Raw genomic sequence first — 23,196 nt, 5'->3', positions numbered from 1 at the left:
TTACAGAACCACACATCTGGACATACACACACTTACAGAACCACACATCTGGACTCACAACGACACAAACACACAGATGTTCCTCCTCACCAGGACCTTCCATCACGTCTGGTTCTGGTCTCGTCCTCCAGGAGCAGAACCAGTCGTCGGGTCAGACACGAGGAGATGAAGACGTCAGTGACAGGTCGGGTCAGGTCCAGTGACCCCTGGGTCACACGGGTCAGAACCAGAAACTCTTCTGACAGTCGTCCGCTGGATCATTCACCGCCTCGGAGTGATGATGTCATCAGCATGCACCGGGGCTTAGTGGAAGGAGGTCAAGGATTGATGGAGAACAGGTCTCAGGTCAATAACTGCAGTCGACGTCTGTAGAGTATTTTATTCTAAACTCGTATGTACACGAAAGTTCCTCAATAAAGTTTTTCCAAAGAGTCAGAAGTGACACAAACACACTTTAGGCACTTTAGTTACATCCTTCACATCACAGATTATAATCCAGGCTCCTCGACACACCAAACTTTCTCCTCGACACACGAGAGACGACGACGTTTCGACGCCACGTGAGAAAAAAAACTGTCTCGTTAAAATGTTTGTGTCGACGCTCGAGTCGCCGTCGACGTCTTCCTGCTTTGAACGCTTTTTTTCGTTCTTTGTCGTTGGTTTTCTTTCGATAAAGTTTTGACGCTCGTGACATTTGAATGGTTCAAAGATTTCTCTTCTTAAATCGACCCGACTGCTAACCGCTAGCGTCATTGGCAGTATGCTAGCTGTTCTTGTCAGAGGCCACGTCACTGGTGGTTGGCTAATCGTTAGCTTCACTAGCATTGTGCTAATCGTTGGCTTCACTAGCATCGTGCTAATCGTTAGCTTCACTAGCATCGTGCTAATCGTTGGTGTCACTGGCAGTTTGCTAAATCAATATTGTCGCTGGCAGCGTGCTAACTGTCAACGTCACTGGCAGCGTGCTGATCGTTAGCATCCTGGCAGGGTGCTATTTGTTAGCATCCATGGGAGTTTGCTATTTGTTAGCATCCATGGCAGTTTGCTAAACGTTAGCATCCTGGCAGCGTGCTTATCGTTAGCATCACTGGCAGCGTGCTATTTGTTAGCATCCATGGCAGTTTGCTAGACGTTAGCATCCTGGCAGCGTGCTATTTGTTGGCATCACTGGCAGCGTGCTAATCGTTTGCTTCCCTGGCAGCACGCTATATGTTAGCGTCACTGGCAGTGTGCTATTTGTTAGCATCCATGGCAGTTTGCTATTTGTTAGCATCCATGGCAGTTTGCTAAACGTTAGCATCCTGGCAGCGTGCTTATCGTTAGCATCACTGGCAGCGTGCTGTTTGTTAGCATCCATGGCAGTTTGCTAAACGTTGGCATCCTGGCAGCGTGTTATGTGTTAGCATCACTGGCTGCGTGCTTATTGTTAGCATCCATGGCAGTTTGCTAAATCAATATCATTGCTCGCAGCGTGCTAACCGTTAGCATAACTGGCAGTGAGACAAACGAGAGATAAAAAGTTTCACAATTAAAAAATATTCAAAAAACTCATAGTTAACTGGACGGAGATTTTAATTCTTCATATTTCCCTTTTTTAAAAGCTCAGAAGGAAAGAAAAGTTAAAAACAGGATGTTTGACGAGAATAAAGTCATAAAATACAAAAAAAAATATTAAAAAAATGTGTGAAAATGATTTTGTTGTTTTTTCAACAGCGTCGTGTCTCGACTCAATATAAAATGAACTCGTTACGTAAAAAAAGATCATAGTTAATAAAAAAGTTAAATAAAATGCATCAAAAAGTACCTTTTTATTTTCACACTTATAAAAACCTTTATTAAAAATTATTTACATTGATTCATGAATATTTTACATTTGTTCATAAAGTAAAATTAAATAAAACTGATCAAAGAAAAAAACCTCGACTTTTAATGTTTAAGTTTCACAGAATTAAATCATGAATTAAAAAAAACGATGATTCAGCAGATTAAAATTTCAAGAATTTTGTTGATTTAGTTAAAATATCAAAATGTGTTTTTGTTAGTTTTAATGTCATTTAAAGAATCAGGAGTTTATGACTTCATTCTCGTGACATGAAAGATTGATCGAGTTCTAGTTTCTCTTCACAGACACTTTGGTTCTCGTCTCGACGACGAACCCTCGACGCTTTTATTTTGAAAAGCGGGTTTTGCCTCTGAGGTGAAGTGACAGGCAGCAGGTGGTCCTGATGAAAGATTCAGTGAGGAGGAGGAGGAGGAGGAGGAGGAGGAGGAGGAGGAGGAGGAGGAGGAGGAGGAGGAGGAGGAAATGAAGAAAGAGATGAAGCAGGAGGTGACCAAGGAGGTGAAGAAGAACAAGGAAGAGGAGATAATGGTGGAAGAGGTAAAGGAGAAAGGGAGGAAGGAGGTGTAAATAAAGGATGTGGGAAGAAGAAGGTAAAGACTAAGGCGAAGGAGATGACGGATGAGGAGACGATGGAAGACACGAAGAGGGATGTGGAGAGAAAGGAGGAGGGGATGAAGGAGGTGGAGACGAAGGAGGAGATGAAGAAGTAGGAGACAAAAGACAAGGAGGAGGCGAGACAAAGCGGGAGGTGGAAAAGGAAGAGATAAAGGAGCTGAGGAGAAGAAGATGAAAGAGGAGAAGATGGAGGAGGTGGTGAAAGAGGATGAGATGAAGAAGGAGGAGAAGAAGGCAAAAGAGGAGGAGACGAAGGAGGAGGAGAAAAATGAGAAGGAGAAGAAGGTGAAAGAAGAGGAGACGAAGGAGGAGTAGGTGAAGGAGGAAGAGATGAAGGAGATGGAGATAAAGGAGGTGGAGATGAAGGAGTAGGAGATGAAGAAGGAGATGAAAGAGGAGGAGGAGGTGAAGGAGTAAGAGACGGAGGAGGAGGTGAAGGAGGAAGAGATGAAGGAGGGGGAGATGAAGAAGGAGATGAAAGAGGAGGAGGTGAAGGAGTTGAAGGAGAAAAGGAGGAAATGAAGAAGTGGCTGCTGAGGTAGAGGAGAGAGAGAGACCTGGAGCTCCAGACAGCAGGGCAGGCCAGCCAGCGACTGAGGCCCAGAGAGAAGCAGGCGAGCTGGGCATCAGATCAGAGCTGCCTCCCTCCTGCCTGGAGCTCCTCCAGAGATGACATGAATTATGTATAGTGGGGGAGTAAACGGTGAGAGGGGGGAGTCAGAGGGGAGAGAGAGGGTGAGACAGGGGGAGGGTCTTACTTTATTAATAACACGCGGCTCTTCCTGTCGTCCTCCCTGCAGTGACGCCGCTCACAGTCGGAATCTAACCTTCGACCTTCGGCGTCAGAGAGTCGTGACCACGACGGTCAAGATGCACCGACGACACTTTCCTACGACAGCGGAACATTCGGCGCCACCGGTGTCGGGCCGCGGTACTGCGCTCTGTGGCTAAGACGGGAGAAAAGTTGTCCTTGAAGGCCTCGAGTCCTGAACCCTCACGGGAGGTTCTGAGCAGGTCCTCAGGAGTAGAAGAGCCGACCCTTCTCGGACCCGATGCGACTCAGGCGCGCCACCTGGGACGGCGAGGGCGGGACGTCCTGGCGGAACGGACCCTTGGGCGAGGCCGGGTCCTTCAGGCGCAGCCCCGAGTACCCGTCGTAGTTCTGGTCCTGCATCAGCTTCATCTTGGCCTCCTGGTCCCGGCGCCGCTGCTCCTGCCTCAGCAGCTCCTGGGCCTCCAGCAGGACCCGGGCGTTGACCCCCAGACCGCCCGGGTAGCCGTTCCTAGAACCCTGGTAGCTGGAGTAGCGAGGGTTATCCTTGGCTGTCTGGAAGACCTCGCCAGGCGGGTAGACCTTGTCCCAGGACTCCTGAGAGACGGTGCTCGGGTTCTTCCTCGGCTGCCTGGAGGACGAGACCTTCAGCGTCAGAACCGACCGGACCTTCAGTCACGTGACCATGTGTGTAGTTTGTGTTTGTTTAGCTCAGTGTGTTAGTGGACTTGAGTTTTGTGTGCTTCACGTTTTGTGTGTTTATGTGTGTGTCATTGGCAGTATGCTAGCTGTTCCCGTCAGAGGCCACGTCACTGGTGGTTGGCTAATCGTTAGCTTCACTAGCATCGTGCTAATAGTTGGCTTCACTAGCATGGTGCTAATCATTGGCTTCACTAGCATCGTGCTAATCGTTAGCTTCACTAGCATCGTGCTAATCGTTGGTGTCACTGGCAGTTTGCTAAATCGATAGTCGCTGGCAGTGTGCTAACTGTCAACGTCACTGGCAGCGTGCTGATTGTTAGCATCCTGGCAGGGTGCTATTTGTTAGCATCTATGGCAGGGTGCTATTTGTTAGCATCCATGGCAGTTTGCTAAACGTTAGCATCCTGGCAGCGTGCTTATCTTTAGCATCACTGGCAGCGTGCTATTTGTTAGCATCCATGGCAGTTTGCTAAACGTTAGCATCCTGGCAGCGTGCTATTTGTTAGCATCCATAGCAGTTTGCTAAACGTTAGCATCCTGGCAGGGTGCTATTTGTTAGCATCCATAGCAGTTTGCTAAACGTTAGCATCCTGGCAGCGTGCTATTTGTTGGCATCACTGGCAGCGTGCTAATCGTTTGCGTTTCGTTTTTTCTGCTGCAGATCGAGTGAGTATATTTGTGTGTGTTTTATTAGTGTGTGTACTTATTAATTTATACTGACGTGTGTAGAAGTGTCTCGCTTGTAAGAGTGCGTCTGTGTTTGGTTGGGTTTGTGTGTGCGTATATTTTTGTGTGTAAAGGTGTGTGTGTAGAAGTGCATGTTTGTGTGTGTGGATGTGAGTGTGTACGACTGTTTGTGTTTACTAGTGTGAGTATGGGGTGTTGTGTGTTTTTAGAAGATGCCATTTGTGTAGTGAAGTGTGTGTGTGTAGAAGTTTCTTGTGTCTAAATGTGTATGAGTGTGTTAAAGTGTCCTTGTGTGTGTACAGGTGTGTGTCTGTGGGGTTGTGCGTGTTTAGAAGTTTAAATTGTGTTGCATATTGCATTGTATAGTGTGCATTTATGGTGTCTCTGTGTGGAAGTGTATCAATTTGTATGTGATTTTGTGTGTCTGTTTGTCAATAAGTGTGTAGAGTGTAAGTTTCAAAATATGTGTTTGTGTTTGAACTCTACCCTTTGTGTAATAGTGTGTTGAACTGTGTGTCAAAATGTGTGTAGAAGGGTGTACTCAGGCCTATTTGCGACAGTGTGTGGATGTGATTGTTGTGTGTAGACATGTTCGCTCATTTGACATTTGTGTGAAACAGTCTAGAAGTGTGTACTCTGGCCTTTGTGTGCAAGTGTGTGTAGAAGTGTTTCATTTGGCCCGTGTTTGATATTCTTTATTAAGTGTGTGTCAAAATGTCTCTGGCCTTTGTGTGAGAGTGTGTGCAGAAGTGTGTATTATGACATTTGTGTGTCGAGACATGCGTGCACAAGTGTGTATTCTGGTGTGTGTATAAGAAGTGTGTGTTGTGCGTCTGCAAGAGCACACGGAGAAGAAAGGTTTCACACATCAGGACCAGACACACAAACAAACAAACGTACACACTCGACTGGCTCAAGACAAAAACACTCTGACAGAGTCATGAATAATTAGCAGCTTTATCAGTGGAGTGTGAAGAGACACAATTATTCACGTGTGTGTCTGTGTGTGTCTGTGTGTGTGTGTGTGTGGACGCACACACTCGTCTGGATCAATGAGAGGAGGATCCGGTCACGCTTGACCGACTCCAATTTTCTGACTCACATTCACGAGTCGTCAAAGAGGTGAGACAGGTGGGTGTGAGTCTTTTTGTGTGAGTCTCAGTGTGTGTGTGAGTCTATATATGTGTGTGTGTGTGTGTGAGTCTTTCATCCCGTTGATGAGCCGCCGTCATTAATTCTTCTCTTTCATCCCTGATCCTTCACACACACGTGTGTTCCGTTGTGTGTTCAAAGATCTTTGTAGGGTGTGTGTGTGTGTGTGTGTGTGTGTGTCGACATTATCATGAGCGCTTTGTTGTATAGCACCGTTTTAATGTGTCATAAAACTGTTGTGTAGTGATTGTTGAATGAGGTCTGTTGTGTGTTTATTGTGACATGTTTGCAAGTGTGTTTACGATTGCGTGGTTTGAAATACTACCGCACAAGCTTCTACACAATCTTCAACATTTTATGAGGGTTTGTGTGTAGAAGTGTGTGAGGCGGAGGACAGTTGTGTAGCGGATGACGAGCGCAGTTGTATAAATGTCAACCTTTTGTTCGGTGTCATCACGGAGCCTGTGTGTGTTCAAGAGAACATGTGTTCCTCCTTTGTTTGTGTTGATGTGTGTTTATGTAATACATGTTGTGTTTTAGTGTGTGTGTACATAGGAAATGTCATGTTTTTGTCTTTTTGTTGTGTTTTCATGTATAAGAAGTTAATGTTGTGTCATGTGTGTTTTAGAAATACATGTTTTTTTGGTGTGTAGTAAATGTGTTTGTGTGTACCTAATAAATGTTGATTTTTAAGGTGTTTGAATAGTAAATGTTGTGTTTGTGTGTTTTTAAGTAAGTAATTTTTATGTAAGGAATGTTGTGTTTTTGTCTGTGTGTGTACATAGGAAATATGTTGTGTTTTAGGAATAAATGTTGTGTTTTTATGTGTGTGATAAATGTTAGTGTCTTAGTGTGCTTAGTAGATTAGCCTTTTTTTTGTGAAGTAAATGTTGGGTTTGTTGTGTGTAATTAATGTTGTGTGAATGTAATGCATGTTTGTGTGTACATAGGAAATGTTGTGTTTATGTGGGTAAATTGTAAAAGTTCAGAACTTGATGAAGTGACCAACACTGGACTGGACAAAGACAGACGGAGGGACATACAGAAAGATGGACAGATGGACGGCCAGAGGGACAGATGGACGGACAGACAGATGGACGGCCAGAGGGACAGATGGACGGACAGACAGATGGACGGACAGATGGACGGACAGAGGGACAGATGGACACATGGACGGACAGAGGGACAGACGGACAGATGGACGGACAGGCGGACAGAGGGACAGACAGACAGATGGAAAGAGGGACAGATGGATGGACGGAGGGACAGATGGATGGACGGAGGGACAGACAGACAGACAGAGGGACACATGGACGGACAGAGGGACGGACAGACGGACTGACAGAGGGACAGACAGACAGATGGAAAGAGGGACAGATGGATGGACGGAGGGACAGATGGATGGACGGAGGGACAGACAGACAGAGGGACACATGGACGGACAGAGGGACAGACAGACAGATGGAAAGAGGGACAGATGGATGGACGGAGGGACAGATGGATGGACGGAGGGACAGACAGACAGAGGGACACATGGACGGACAGAGGGACAGACAGACAGATGGAAAGAGGGACAGACAGACAGATGGAAAGAGGGACAGACGGACGGACAGGCGGACAGACGGACAGATGGACGGAGAGAGGGACAGACAGAAGATGGAAAGAGGGACAGATGGACGGAGAGAGGGACAGACAGACGGACAGACAGGTTACCGTGGCAGCGAGCTGTACTGGCGCTGGGCCTGGGCGAACGACTCTCTCTCCTCGAGTCTCTGTCTCTGCATCTGGACCTCGACTGACACCGAGTGTCGACCCGGTTGATGGAAGCTGCTCGGAGCGTTGCTGGTGCTGCTGGTGCTGGAGGTGGACTGGAACGACAGAGCAGTCGTCAGAGACCCTCGGAGCTCAGGATGAAATGGAAACCGGGTCTGGACACGGGTTACGGATACAGACGAGTGGTGGACACACTACTGACACACACACACGTCATGTTACACACACGTCATGTTACACACACACACAACAGTGCAGTGGACAGACTCACAACCCTCCACAGACACTTACCAGAGTTAGTGAACCTGAGCAGAGGTCCGGTCCTCTCGGGTCAGAACCATGGTGAGACAGACAGACAGACAGGTGAGAGGGGGGGGCATGCTTGAGATGGGGGGGTGTTAGTGAATGAAGACAAGTGGACCTGCAGACTCACACAAGTCTGTTCGACAATAACAACAATTCGTCGCTGAACTACACAAACCAACCACACTTGTGTGTTTTCTGGGGTCACGAGGTGCTCCAGGAGGTTCTGGTTCTAAGTGGGACCTCGCTGTGACCCGTCAGACCCGCGCCTCGACTCGCGCCTCGACAAATGAGGCAATAACGCCGCGCGCTGTGGCGGCGAGCAGACATCAGTCAGACTGATAGAATCAGAGCGTTACCCACAATCCTCGGCGAACCCCCCCCCCCCAGCCCCCTGAAAAAAAACACACCAGCAGCGACCGGAGCGGCGGCTGTTAAGAGTCCAGATTGAACCGGATTAATCCCGGGACAGAGCCCTGGAACCTGAATAATTTAAGCCTCGTTCGAGATAAACAACACAAATATTCGCGCGTTCAACAAACGACAACAATGGCGAGCGCGGCTGCAGATCCACGTTCAACCTCCGGGGGGAAAGACAGAGTATGGATTACTAAACACCTGTGGATTAGCAGGATTAAAGGTTCAATATTGTAACATAATCTCACACGTTTGACTTTAATCTGCTTCCATTTAATCTCATTCACTTTTTCTCTTTGTTTATTTCATCGACTGTTTTCTGTTGGAGATTCAAACAAGATTATTAAACACGCTCAGATTATTCGGCTTTATTACAAAGAGGGATTAAAAACACAAAGAAAATACAAAAAAAGTTGCCTCGTTTTTTTATGAAGACTCCGCTTTGGTCCCGACAATTTTTGTTTATGAGACAAAAACAGGTTTTTGACAAAACACTGAGTCATCGTCAAGGTCATGTGATGATTCTTTTCGTTGGTCACGGGAAAAATTCTCAGTCGAAAAAATACTTTTTTTTTTACTACGTACGACTTTTGAAATCATTAGTTGTTGTTTTTTTAATATTGAAGGAAAAAAAGTTTTACGAAAAATATTTGTGAAACTTAACTAAATGAATACATGAAGAATTTGGTGAAAATGTATAAATTATACCCAAAAAAAATCGTTGGGTATTTGAAAAAAATGACCAACAATAATACAAACAATTGTCAAAAAAAATGTGTATATATAAAAAAAAATCATCGTATCAAACATGTTAATTAAAAAAAAATCTATTGAAAACTAAATTTGAGGAATTATTATTATTTTTCTAAAGATTGCTCAGGGAAAAAATTATCCTTAAGCAAAAAATATTTATTAAATACAACAAATAAAATATCTAAAAAACAATGTAAATAAATGGAAAAAGAAATCTACATTATTAACAATTAAATATGGACAAAAGTGACGTTTGAAAATAAATGTAATAAATGTATTTTCTGGAACCATTTTATTAAAAAATTTGTCGTAGGTAAAAACGAGTGATGACGCAGAAACGAGTGAAAGAAAGAGAAGAAGCGTCACATGACTCGTCTACATCAACACGTGGAAGGCAGCGTTTGTTCGCTTGTTCAAACTCAACCGTTAAAAAAAACCGACGACCAGTGAAGGCACCGCAGGGTCCAGTGGGGGCGTGTCCACGGTGTGACGGACAGACGGGTGAGACGGGTTAGTGATGATGTGAAAAGTCCCGCATGCATGAAGGATGACAGGGTTAGCCGGAGAACGGGTGCTGGTGGTTATGGGTCCGACATGGGCGGGATTATGGATGGTGGAGTTAGTGAGCGGGTCCAGGGTCTCTCCTCCGGTCCTGGGGCACCAGGAGGGACTCACACACTCACCCAGGGCTGCTCGAAGCTGTAGGTCCTCCTGCGGTCGTCCGGGTCCTCGGGAGGGCTCTGGGCCTGCTGGAACTCCTGGCGCAGACGCTGTATCCGGTCGTGGTTGCTCGGGGCGACGAGGCGGCTGCTGAGGAGAGAGGGGGGGGGGGGGGGGGGGGGGGGGGTGAGTGAACGAGTGACCTGGTTATGTCACAGACTGGCCGCAGGACTCTGAGGATTGATTAAAACTGATGACTCGGGCGGACGACCCAGATATGAAGCTTGACACAGAGAACAAAGAATGGACTGATGTCACACTGTGACCAGAACCATCTGAGACCCACAAGACTTGACTTACACCCTCGACCAGCATCTTTATCACCATCATCATCATCATCATCATCATTATTATCATTATCTTCATTATCATCATCTTCATCGATATTACCATCATCATTATCACAATCACCAAAATGTAAATCCACCTCATCCCCATCATCATGATCTTCATCAACAACATCTTCACGATCATCATCAACATCTTCATCTCCATCTCCACCATCATCTTCATCACCATCATCTTCATCATCAACATCTTCATCATCACCATCTTTATCAACAACATCTTCACGATCATCATCAACATCTTCATCATTCCCATCACCATCAACATCAACATCTTCTTCACAATCAACATCTTCATCATCACCACCATCATCTTCATCATCACCACCATCATCATCTTCATCAACATCTCCATCTTCACCATCAACATCTTCATCTTCCCCGTCAACATCTTCACCATCAACATCTTCATCATCAACATCTTCATCTTCCCCATCAACATCTTCATCTTCACCATCACATCAACATCTTCATCTACACCTTCATCATCAACATCTTCATCTTCCCCATCTTCATCATCACCATCTTCATCAACAACATCTTCAAGATCATCAACAACATCTTCATCTTCATCTCCATCAACATCTTCATCATCACCATCAACATCTTCTTCACCATCAACATCTCCACCACAGTCTTCATCAACATCACCATCTTCATCAACATCTTCATCTTCACCATCGTCAACATCATCTCCACCATCATCTTCATCAACATCTTCATCATCATCTCCACCATTATCTTCATCAACACCTTCATCAACATCTTCATTATCATCTTCATCATCACCATCAACATCAACATCATCATCATCACATCAACATCTTTATTTTCGTCTTCATCATCACATCAACATCTTTATTTTCGTCTTCATCATCATCATCAACATCTTCATCATCATCAACATCTTCATCATCATCTTCATCACCATCATCATCTTCATCACCATCACCATCAACATCTACATCATCTCCACCATCAACATCTTCATCATCACCATCAACATAATCTTCATCTTCATCTTCATCACCATCTTCATCACAATATATGGATTTCTTCATTCGTGTGGTTCAATCCCAGCTCCAGGCGAGTTGTCCCTGAGCAATACATTTTATTTTAGACATGCTCCTGATTGCAGAGATAGATTACTGCGAATGCGTGACTGTTAAAGTACTTTGTGAACCTGGTCTATAAAGGCTATACATATAAACACTATTATTATTATTACTATCATGTTCATCCTCGCGCTGCAGAGCCGTGACTCACAGGTTAAGTGATTATTTGACAGAGTCACGAGTCCATGTTTGTGAGCTTCTTCATAGGCTCCGTCGGGGGAATTGAACTACAGAGATCTTCCCGACTCGTAAATCAATCGACTGCAACATGCTTGTGTGGGAAGTGAAGAAGACTCGAGAGACAAGTTGAGGTCAGCGAGCGGCTCCGAGGAGCTGCTGAGGGACTCGCTCGGAGCAACTGACGGGAGAAGAAGCTGCAGAGTTTGAACTTCCATGAAAGAGGAAAAACCCTTCGTTTGAGTCACTGAGAGACGAGAGATTGTCAGGTCGCGTCAGAAACACTCCACGCAGAGAGTCCTTGAAACACAAGCATCTCTCGATATTCTGAGTGACTCAAAAATGACTCATGTCAGTCAGAGGAACCATGTGATTCAGATGATGGAAGGACTCGCTTCCTGGGACTCGGGTCTGTCGCACAAACATCTGATGATGAAGAGACGGTGAGAAGAACCGTGGGTCCCTGAACGCAGCAGCTGAGGTCGGCCCAGCTTTATTAGAGGAGCAGCGCGACCTTGAGCGGTGGAGGTCACAGCTGTGGACGACTCATCGTGATCTCACGCACCAGCGTCGAGAGTTAAACCTGGTCGACGCGCTGAGAGACTCACGTCTAATTCACTTCTTCAGTATCCAGGGAATCATTTCCATCTTTCCTACACAGTCATCCGTTAAAGAACGAGATGGTTCAACCTGGTCAACACGCTGAGAGACTCACGTCTGCTTCAGAATATTCCGCATTTGAGTCACAATGACTCACTTTTTTAAGACTCAATGAATCATTGACAATGTTTCTTATAAGTCATCAGTTAAAGAAAGAGATGGTTAAACCTGGTCGACGCGCTGAGAGACTCACGTCTAATTCACTTCTTCAATATCCAGCGACTCATTTCCATCTTTCCTACAGAGCCTTGTTAAAGAACTAGATGGTTAAACCTGGTCAACAGGCTGAGAGACTCACATCTGCTTCAGATTTTTCTGCATTTGAGTCACGGTGACTCACTTTTATAAGATTCAATGAATCATTTGCAACTTTTCTTAAAAGTAATCAGTTAAAGAGAGAGATGGTTAAACCTGGTCAACACGCTGAGAGACTCACGTCTGCTTCACTTCTTTAATATCCAGTGACTCATTTCCATCTTTCCTACAGAGTCATCCGTTAAAGAACGAGATGGTTAAACCTGGTCAACGCTCTGAGAGACTCGTGTCTGCTTCAGAATATTCTGCATTTGAGTCACAATGACTCACTTTTTTAACATTTAATAAATCATTTCCAACGTTTCTTAAAAGTCATCAGTTAAAGAACAAGATGGTTAAACCTGGTCAACGTGCTGAGAGACTCACGTCTGCTTCAGAATATTCCGCATTTGAGTCACGATGACTCGCTTTTTTTAAGATTCAATGAATCATTTCCAACGTTTCTTCGTCATCCGTCATCCGTTAAAGAAACAGATGATTAAACCTGGTCAACACGACTCACATTTGCTTTATAAAAAGATTTGCGGTGACTCGCTTCTTTAGGACCAAATGAGTCATTTCCAACGTTCCTACAGTTTTATCCGTTAACAAGCAAGATGGTTAAACCAGGTCAAAAATGTGAGCAAGAGAATTGAACTGCACACAAACACAAGAAAAACGCCAAAGATTTTTGTGAATTTTTGTGTAACTTTACATATTGTTGTGTTTATTTTTGAAAAAAAAAAAAGATGTCATCCTCCTTCACTTGTTTTGTTTTTAGTTTTGTGGTCTTATAAGTGAATAAAAAAAAAAAAAGAATCGCAGCATTAGCAGCATTTTTATTTACATTTTTTATAACATTATTATTATTTTTAATAATTAACACTCAAGACGACTCCCGACTAGGCCAGATGACCTATGACCTCACAGGTATGCCCCCCCCGTCGCCCTGGCACGCTGGGCCGTTAACCCTCGTAGCTGAAACGTGAGCCGGGGGCCGCAGACGAGAGGCTTCTGTTGTCGAGAGATTAGCGGGTCAGGAGATCGCCGTGTCTCGGGTGGTTCGGGGTCTCCAGGAGCGAGTGCTGCTGGATTATCGGGATTTAACCGGCAACTCCAGCGGAAGCTAAATGAGTCCAGGACACGACAATTAACGAGTGATCGATGACAACAGCTGAACGTTTGCGAGCATCATTGATTACACCAGTCCGTTAAAGTGTGTGTGTGTGCATGTGTGTGAGAGTGTGTGTGTGTGTGTGTGCATGTGTGTGAGAGTGTGTGTGTGTGTGCGTGTGTGTGTGTGAGTGTGTGTCCGCATAAGTCACTAAAGTCATGAAGCCACTTTTGCCGAGAGAGACGCAACGATGACGACGATGATGATGATGATGATGATGATCTGCCATAATCTCAACGACCAGATTAAATCCTAATCCAGCTGCTCGTTAACCACCAACCCGTGAAAAACCATCCACAGGATCCGTGATCCGCTTCAGACCCGTGTGCGGGTGTGTATCCATGTTCAGCGCTGACCTGGGATTAGCACCTGCTTCTAATCTGGCTGGATTAGCTGCAGTGAGAGTGACGCAGCAAGAGTTCGGACAAGAGAGAAATGAGTTTTCTGGGAACAAAATCTGCGTCATCGCTTCAGATAACGTGGCTGGATTACAAGTCCGTCGCACGAAGGTTACCGTGACGACAGCGATTCCAGGACGGCGTTACTGTCGACGCTGAGGTTTAAAAAACCCCCAAAAAAACAACTTTCTTGAATGACCGTGACTCATCCAAACACTTCAACACCCTCGTGGTGCGTTCAAGGAACCGGTCGAGTCGTGCTCGACGATCAGTCACGACTGGATCTAACGTCTGGTGATCGCACTCGTTTCCTCGAGCCACGATACTTGACTGTGTGATGCGTTCAGGTGCCGTTTGATTTCTGACAAAATGTGAAGCACCTGAACGCATCATCAGACTACATAATCGATCAAGAACAAAAATATCACAGGGGTTTAAACATTTATTACTAATCCGATAAATCGCAATCGTTATTCCAACGATGCTGTATCGATATAATCAACGTTAACTTTTTTTGTATTTAATTTTTTATCATAGTTATTTGATGGTTTATATATCAATAAACTGTCTAACTAAGTTTCATTAAACTTCCTTCCGCAAGGATATAAACAATGAGATCCTGGCGATGACTGTGGACGAGAGGATACAATCGACTCCAGCGGCTTTTAAAGCTGATTTTTGGACACATTTTGGTTTGAAAACAAATAAAAGCAGTTACGACTTTGTTAAGAGTCATGTGGTCTGTAAATTCTGGGTATGACTGAGGACGAGAGGATACAGTCGACTACAGCAGCTTTTAAAGCTGATGTTTGGACATATTTTGGTTTCAAAACAAATGAAAGCAGTTACAACTGAGGACGAGAGGATACAGTTGACTCCAGCCACTTTTAAAGCTGATGTTTGGACATATTTTGGTTTAAAAAAAAATAAAAGCAGTTACGACTTCTTCAAAAGTGTCATGTGGTTTGTAAATTCTGGGTATGACTGAGGATGAGAGGATACAATCGACTCCAGCGGCTTTTAAAGCTGATTTTTGGACATATTTTGGTTTCAAAACAAATGAAAGCAGTTACAACTGAGGACGAGAGGATAAAGTCGACTCCATCAGCTTTTAAAGTACTCGAAAATACTACACATATATCCTTGTTACTACTGTATCACAATACATTGTATTTCTGCGTATCGTATCAAAAGACACATTCATGCTCTTATGACCCTGTGTAGCTGGGACAAGCTCAAGCTCCCTGTAACCATGGCGACCCCCTGAAACAAAGGAAGCACTCCACCCCTCCCTCCCTCCCTCCCTCGGATCATAATGGAGCCTAATTCGACTGAGATTAGGATTAATCTGACGCTGCCGTCAGCCAAAACCTCTCCTCCGAGTGAGACATCCATCCTTCGCCGCCGCCTCCATTTGATTTCCTCGCTGGTGTCAGTCGTCTCCGCCCGACTCTTCCACCGCGGGCCAGAATCATCAGCCGGCGTTCGCAGATATTCATCAGTCACCGCCGAACCCTTCGCGCCGACGTCGGGATTCTAATTTCGCTCGACTTATTTCCCTTCGGTTGCGAACGGGGGCCGGAGCGAGCTATCTCTCTCTCCACTTCCTGCGCCGGCTCGTCCCCTCACTTCCCTTCGTTTCCTGCCTTAAAAAGACCATCCATTATGTTGTCAGGCGGGTCGGGGCGGCAGAACCCGGGCCGGCGCCGATCAACGTCGGCCTGATCCGTTCGCACTCCAGACACGACGGAACACGCGAGTGTTTGTGACGTCGCCCACGAAAAGACGACCGGTGAATCCATCTTTTGAGGGATTTGAAAATGGTCGGATTGGAACCCGCAACCCATGTCGGTTCTTTCTAACGTCAAGTTTCTTCGATAGAAGAGCGTGTTTTGTTTGGTAAAAGTTGCGTCCGTGTCCTCGACGAGTTAGCCGTTAGCTTGAAACATCCTGATGCTAATGGCTACATTCAAAACACCGACACGTCTGAACCGCTTCCTGGACCAGAACTCTTTGAATACCTGAAGAATCGTGTTGCTTTAATAACAATAAGGAGCGTAATAAGGTATTGACAAGCCGATATATCATATATAACATTTTTACGATACTGTATCAATATTCAACAGCACTTATATCATAGTTTAATGGTTTATATTTAAATAAAGCGCGTGTAAAATAAAACAATTAGATATTTCTATTTCCAATTAAAATCCAAATTTTCACTTTTCATTTTTGTGTTGCAACTAACATTCCAGCCTTTAGATGGCAGCAGTCATTACGTCTTCCTCAGCTAATGTAATGATGAATCCTGCGAGATCCCGGCGATGACTGAGGACGAGAGGATACAGTCGACTCCAGCTGCTTTTAAAGCCGATGTTTGGACATATTTTGGTTTCAAAACAAATGAAAGCAGTTACAACTGAGGACAAGAGGATACAGTCGACTCCATCAGCTTTTAAAGCGGATATTTTGACAAATTCTGGTTTTGAAACAAATGAAAGCAGTTACAACTGAGGACGAGAGGATACAGTGACTCCAGCCGCTTTTAAAGTTGATGTTTGGACATAATTTGGTTTCAAAACAAATGAAAGCAGTTACAACTGGGGACGAGAGGATACAGTCGACTCCAGCAGCTTTTAAAGCTGATGTTTGGACATATTTTGTTTTCAAAACAAATGAAAGTAGTTACAACTTCATCAAGAGTCATGTGGTCTGTAAATCCTGCAAAACCAGAGTCAAGTACTCGACAATACTACACATATATACTTGTTACTACAGTATCACAATATATCGTATAGTTGTCCCTGTATCGTGATACGTGTATCGTATCTCCAGGCCCGTGTGTGTTGCTGTGATGTTCTCGCAAACAATCAAGACTTCCAGTCGGCTCAGCATCCAATGTTGTCGTCATGGCAACCGCCTATAAAGCACAACAATCCCATACGTTGACGAGAAATCCTCCCTTTGAAGATCTGATAATCCAACAATCATCCACAAGACCATCCGTGTGATCCAGGAAAAATAAGCTCTGGAGTTTCGACAGTAGACACTAGCGCTAACTAGACAGCAACACTGAAGAGGCCCCTTCACATGGTCCGGAACCGATCCAAAGACTGTCAACATTCTGACACAGAGAGGGCGGAAGCAGTGAAGGACTCAGAGCGTCACACCAGGTTCTCCACGGTTCAGATCCCGGGAGGAGGGGGAGCTGTCAGGGATCCTGGATGGAGGGAGCGAGACAGAAGGAGGTGAGGAGGTGATGGGAAGCAGATGACGGAGCCAGGAGAGGAGGATCAGAGAAGTCCTCGCTTTCATCTGGTCCGACTGTAGACCAGGTTTAGAGACGGTCATGTGACCAGATGTCTTGTTGTTCTGGACCCTCACAGTGGACTTACTGTAAGTCTGTGATCATCTATAATCCTGAGCCCCCCAGAAAACATGTTTTTTAGGAGGAGAACATGTTGAGGAATTAGAAGATAAGATCTGATCAGAACTTCAAGTCAGTTGCTCTTCCTCCTCTGGTTCTGAAGCTCGGTCCGACAGGAACCAGGGATCCGGTCCAGGGGGCGGGTCCTGAGCCCGCAGTGGTGAGGGCGAGACGGCTCATGTGTCGGCTCAGACGACTAATTGAATCAGAAGAAAGGTTGTGAGGTCGAAGCTTGGTTTTGGCATCAAGCGATGATTCCCTGGAGGACGAGCAGCTGCTGACACGAGCGGCTTTAACACTGAGCCGGGGGACCATAAATAAGGCATTATGGGTAAGAGGTGGGGGGGGCGGGCTTAAGTGTGCCACTTTAAGAGGACCTGTCTGCCATTAGCTGTGTGTGTGTCTGTGTCCATGTGTGTCCGTGTGTGTCCAGGTGTGTGTGTCCATGTGTGTGTGACCATGAGTGAGTGTGTGTGTGTGTGTGAGTCCAAGTGTGTGTCCCTGTGTGTGTCACTCTGTCCATATATGTGTGTGTCCAGGTGTTTCTCTATGTGTAAGTCTATGTGTGTGTGTGTGTCAAAGTGTGTCTCCATGTGTGTGTTTCTGTGTCCATATATGTGAGTGTCCAGGTGTGTATCTATTTGTGTGTCCATGTGTGTGTGACAGTGAGTGTCTGTGTGTCCAAGTGTGTCTGTGTCCATAAATGTGTGTGTCCAGGTGTGTCTTTATGCGTGTGTGTCCATGTTTGTGTAACTGTGAGTGTGTCTCCATGTGTGTGTGTGTCTGTGTACATATATGTGTGTGTCCAGGTATGTCTCTATGTGTGTGTCAATGCTTGTGTTACTGTGAGTATGTGTGTCTCCATGTGTGTGTGTCTGTGTCCATATATGTGTGTCCAGGTGTGTCTGTGTGTGTGTGTCCATGTGTGTGTGAGACCGTGAGTGTGTGTGTCCAAGTGTTTCTCCATGTGTGTGTGATTGTGTCGCTATATGTGTGTGTCTCTGTGTGTGTGTGTCCATGTGTGTTTCCATATGTGTATGTGTGTCCATGAGTGCATGTGTGTGCGTGCGTGTGTGTGTTTTTGTGTGTGATTTTTATTTTAAACATGAATTTGTGCTCAGAAGATAAATAGGTTGTATTGTATTTTTGTCAATAAAGTTTATTTATTGATCTCAAAACAAAGACATTGTGAAGTCTGGACCAGGTTTTTATCTGGACTCCTGAACCAGGACTAACATCTAAATAAAGGTAAGTCAATCTTACTTCCTGTCCACGGAGCCCGGACAGGTTTATTCGGGCGTGACGTGAAAGTTCTGGACTGAACCAGAACCCCGGTCACCGTGAGGAGCACCAGGAGGACTCGGGGGGGAGACTTGAAGTCGGAGCGAGACGCTCGGAGCGACGTGAGGTGTGACAGACGAGATATTTACGGAGGCTCGCGCTGCTGCGAGACAGATAAGCACAGAATCGTGGAGGTTCTTAAGAGAAGCTAAAAATGCATCTTTGGAACCGAGGATTACTGAGCAGCGCCGCGACCCGTTCAGCGCCGCAGCGGGAGCGTCTTTATAGAGACACGCGACAGCTTGTTGCGGAAATAACTCGGATTCTCTTGAAATATTTATACATTTTTTTGGCACCGAAACACTTGTGAAGTGAACAGCGGTATCATTATGACCGCACGTTTCATGTTCTTCGTTACTCTAGGGAGCCCTCTGGTGGACGCAAACGTCACCACACATGTAAAACTACAGAAGTCTCTCGCCGTAGTTGTTCACCTTTGACAGAGTTTTACAGATCGTGTTTCGTTTGTTTGTTACAAATAGAACGCATTACAGCACCCAGCTTACTTATGGTGCCAACAAAACAGCCAACTCCCATGATGCCTTTCTGCTAGGGGTCAAGAAAATACTGATACATCGATATAAGACAATGTTTTCATCACAATACTGTATAGATATTCAACAGCACTGTCGAAATAAATACAAAGAAAAAACATAGCTAAAGGAACGATGAGATCCTGGTGATGACTGAGGACGAGAGGATACAGTAACCGCCGCTATAAACGAGGGTCGACCATATATGGAAGTGGATTTGTGACTCACAGGTTAATCTACAGATCCAAGTGAAAATGAGTCCTCTAGTTAAACATCCAGCGATTCAATAAACCTTCCAGGCTGACAAGTCGATCGATGACCGAAGAGACAAGTGGTGATTCGTCCTCTGGGGGTGCCGAGGGGGGGTCGGACGCGGGGACCGCCCCCCTCATTTACATCAGGTCCGGACCCTGGACGGTTGACGGATGAGACCCGAGACGGACCCGACAGACGCGATGAGTCGTACGACACCCTCTGCTGACGGCGGATGAATCCACGCCGATCTAAGATCCAGAACCAGAGAACCGAGGTACGGACCAGGGACGGCGGTCAGGGACCAGATACTGGACCTGATGAGAGTTGATGTGCGTCGCTGTGACATAAATCAAGCGTTAAAAGGACGATCTGTGCGACTCCAGCGACTATTGATTAGCCATTATTTCAGCTAACGAGCCTCGGGGAGACGGAGCGGCGGTGGACGATCGATCCCGGATCAATGGGTCTGACTGGTCCAGTCCAGCGGGAGTCCATCCTCCCCGGTCCTGATGGTGTTTGTGACGCACAGTATACACTGTAACGTGGTCGTGAATCACTGGCAAACATTTTATTACATATTTTAATACCCAAGTTTTTTACTTTTTATTTAAGGTACTTTGACATAATGTGTTGAAAAATAGATAAATAATTGTATTATTAGTCTGCAACATATCAAAATATACATTTAAAAAATATATATTTAGTGAAATCTTTGCTTCAAAATACGGTCAAGTTACATTAATTTAATAATTAAATCAAAAGTATCGTTTTTTAATTTTGTTTGGACACAATAACAAAAAGTTTTGCTTTAAACATTTTTTAAAAGTTGTTTTATTAAATGTTATACAGTAGTTTTTTAAGAGTGAAAATTATTTACTTTCCTTTACATCTCCGGTTTTTGATCAAGTTTTTTTTTCATATTTACGTTGAGTTTAATCTTCACAAAAAGTTTATCATAAAATAATTGTCACAATAGTAGGCGTCAGGTATGTTTTTTTTTTCCGCCATGGCGCCATTTAAAAAAATGTGTGAACCAATTCAAACGTTTTTATGGTTATGATGTCATTTATTTGATTAATTGTGATTACAAAGAAATAAATTATTATAACTTATTTCACCAGTTTATTCAATGTTTTAACATTTTTCAAGTGCATGTTTTATTCTGATTATTTTCCAACTTTCTTCCATATTTACTTGATTTATTAGCTTTTTATTAGCTTTTCTTTGCAATTGCAATTTTTTCCCTTTTGTCCGGGTTTTTATTTCAAATTTCATGTGAGACAACAAAAGATGCTTTTTAAAATAATTATTATGTCAAAACAGATATTAATTCAATTCATTTATTTTTCAGAAGGTAATGAATATTTATTAATTGTATTTTACTTTTTTTTTTCAAATGAAAATATATATAAAATGTTTCTCCATTTTTTTTTTATATAGACTCTTTATCTTTTAATTTACAATTTTTATTTTTATGTATTTCTATCAGATTGTTTTGAATGGTTAAATAACCTTCACGTCGTTTAATAAAATATTGTTTTCTTTGAGGAGTCTTTTTAAGAGTTTCTCTTCAATTGTCTCATCATTCACCGGGAATGTTTTTCCCTCTCATGCCGTGACCTTTGACCTTCCTGGACCTGCTGCTGTCGGGACTGAAAACTCCACCTGAGTGACCCCCGCGGTCGTCCAGGAGTGACCAGCAGGATGTCGACCTCTGACTGCAAGCTTCTGTCGGGACCACCTGACACCTCGAGGTAAACCTGATCAGGTTCCATACTTAAGGGCTCCTGACACGGAGCAGATGTGAGACGGTTTTGAGGGGGATCTGCAGGTCTGGAGTGGACACCTGAGACCGTGGAGTGTGTGTGTGTTGGGGGAGGGGGGGGGGGGGGAGTGCAGGTGGAACTCCAATTTCCTCCCACGACTCTTGCAAACGTGTCAAAAAGCTTCGGTACTTCCAGAGAGAGTCCTTTAGTCGTGAGTTTGGAGAGACACTCGCGCAGCTAAACGAGGTTTAAACGAGGTTTCGCTTCGACGATCATTTCCTCCTCGAATCTGGCCAGATGCTGCCGCCGGGGTCGGGGTCGCTCCCGGGCCCGGTCCAGCCGAGCCAGCGGCGCCAGAACCGCTCAGTCAATGGAAGCCGATGAACAGTTGTTGGCTTCTCTACTGTCCGCGAGTCCAATTAGCTTAACGACTTTCCCGACAAATAATCTGCTTTAATTACATCAGCGTGTGTGTGTGTGTGTGTGTGTGTGTGTGTGTGTGTAACTCAAGACAATGTGTGATGTGTGAATGTGTGTGTCGTCTGGAGACTAACACAGTGAGGAAAAATGAAGGAGGCGGGTCAGGACTTTAGGAAGTGATTAATAGAAGAAATTTAAAAAAAAATTAACGTTGTCAAGCGTCTCGTCACCATCAGTGAAAGTGTTTTTTAATCATCAAGTTAATATTCAAACCGGGAGGGGAGGACGCGTCAGGACCACTAATGGAACGGCGAGAGATTGATGGAAGTGAAACTTTAAAACCTTCTTTTTATTGAATAAACAAACGACACGTCACAGCGCCCCCTGCTGTCCTGGAGGAGCAACTGTCAGAGTGTGTTCAAGCAAGCAGCAGGTTTGTCGTCTCTTTGTGTGGGTTTGACCCAGAATCCGAGCGTCGTCGTGCTCCACCGGGCTCGCGAGCACATTTAAAAGGAAGATGTTGGGCTCGGCGGCGGCGGGCGAAGCCACGCGAGAGCGAGCAGCCGCGGGCGCCGTCGCTTCCGAGAACAAAAAAAAAAGGCCGAGGAGTCTTTTGTGGAAGTTCAGCGACTCGCCGGGGAGCGCTAATGGCTGCGAACCCGACATCACAAGCGAGTAGGACTTTCTAATCACCAAACGTAAGGGTCGCACGCCCGCCTGGAGACTCGGGCGCCGCACGCCGAGCGTCGCCATGAAAGCGCCACTTCCCAGATCTGAGCGCTCGCTTCAAAGCGAGCAGAAGATCTGATCCGTGAGAAGAACTCGCTGTAATTGTGACGCGATGAGAGTCGAGATAACGAGGACGTCACGGTTTCTCTCGTCGACCTTCAGTTCCTGAGGATTTATTTCAAGTTCAAACATCTAAGATCAGCCTTTTTTCACTCTTTATGCTCAGAGGACCACAGAGATGGTTTTTTTTATACTTATTTCACTTTTTTTTAAACATTTTCTTGTAATTGTTTTTAGAATTTGATTAAAATAAAAATTATAATTAAATTAAATAAGATTCTAGCTACATTAAAACATTTACTTAAATTACATATATTTATCTTGTATTTATATATTTATTTTTGTTGCATTTTTTTTAAAAGAAAATTAATTCCTCTATTTACTTAAAAATAATGATCTGTAATGAAATGATTTACATGTTTTAGTTTCATGTACAGTGTGATTTTTTTTCTATATTTATTTGAATTAATAAATGTATACATTTTAATTTCAATGTTTTTTAATCCTGGATTTGCTTAAATAAAATTATGTAAATGCATTGAAATGGTTTATTTGTTTTAATTTCTTAAACCATTATATCGGATTTTTTTCTATATATATTTTAATCTTTTTTTTCTTTTAACTTCAACTTAGATGTTTTTCATCCTTACTTAGCTATGAATAATAATTCTTATACGAGTTAAAATTGTTTACCTGGTGTTGATTTTTTTAAATTATATATATTTTTTAAATGTCTGTTTCAATGGTTTTTCATTCCTGTATT

The 23,196-nt window shown here is 44.3% G+C and overlaps 1 protein-coding gene across 5 annotated transcripts in view; it reads right to left on the bottom strand.

Moving 5' to 3' along the window:
* Positions 1–359: 359 nt before the first annotated feature.
* The window catches only part of pard3ab (par-3 family cell polarity regulator alpha, b), a 121,801-nt gene continuing 98,964 nt past the window's right edge, over positions 360–23,196 (bottom strand). For 3 of the 5 annotated variants that reach the window (XM_087811119.1, XM_087811121.1, XM_087811123.1), the window contains 3 exons: positions 9,701–9,827; positions 7,485–7,639; positions 360–3,861 (listed from right to left, as the gene is read on the bottom strand). In XM_087811119.1, coding sequence (XP_087667245.1) covers positions 3,477–3,861; positions 7,485–7,639; positions 9,701–9,827 — 667 coding nt within the window. In that variant the 3' untranslated portion in view covers positions 360–3,476. The remainder of the gene's footprint in view (positions 3,862–7,484; positions 7,640–9,700; positions 9,828–23,196) is intronic. The other 2 variants (XM_087811120.1, XM_087811122.1) reach the window with 1 other exon arrangement.

The sequence above is a fragment of the Callionymus lyra genome, chromosome 16 (genome assembly GCF_982586985.1).
Source record: "Callionymus lyra chromosome 16, fCalLyr1.hap1.1, whole genome shotgun sequence".
Lineage (NCBI taxonomy): Eukaryota > Metazoa > Chordata > Actinopteri > Syngnathiformes > Callionymidae > Callionymus > Callionymus lyra.
Note: the sequence above shows the minus strand (reverse complement) of the source record. Positions and strands in the feature narration are given on the sequence as shown.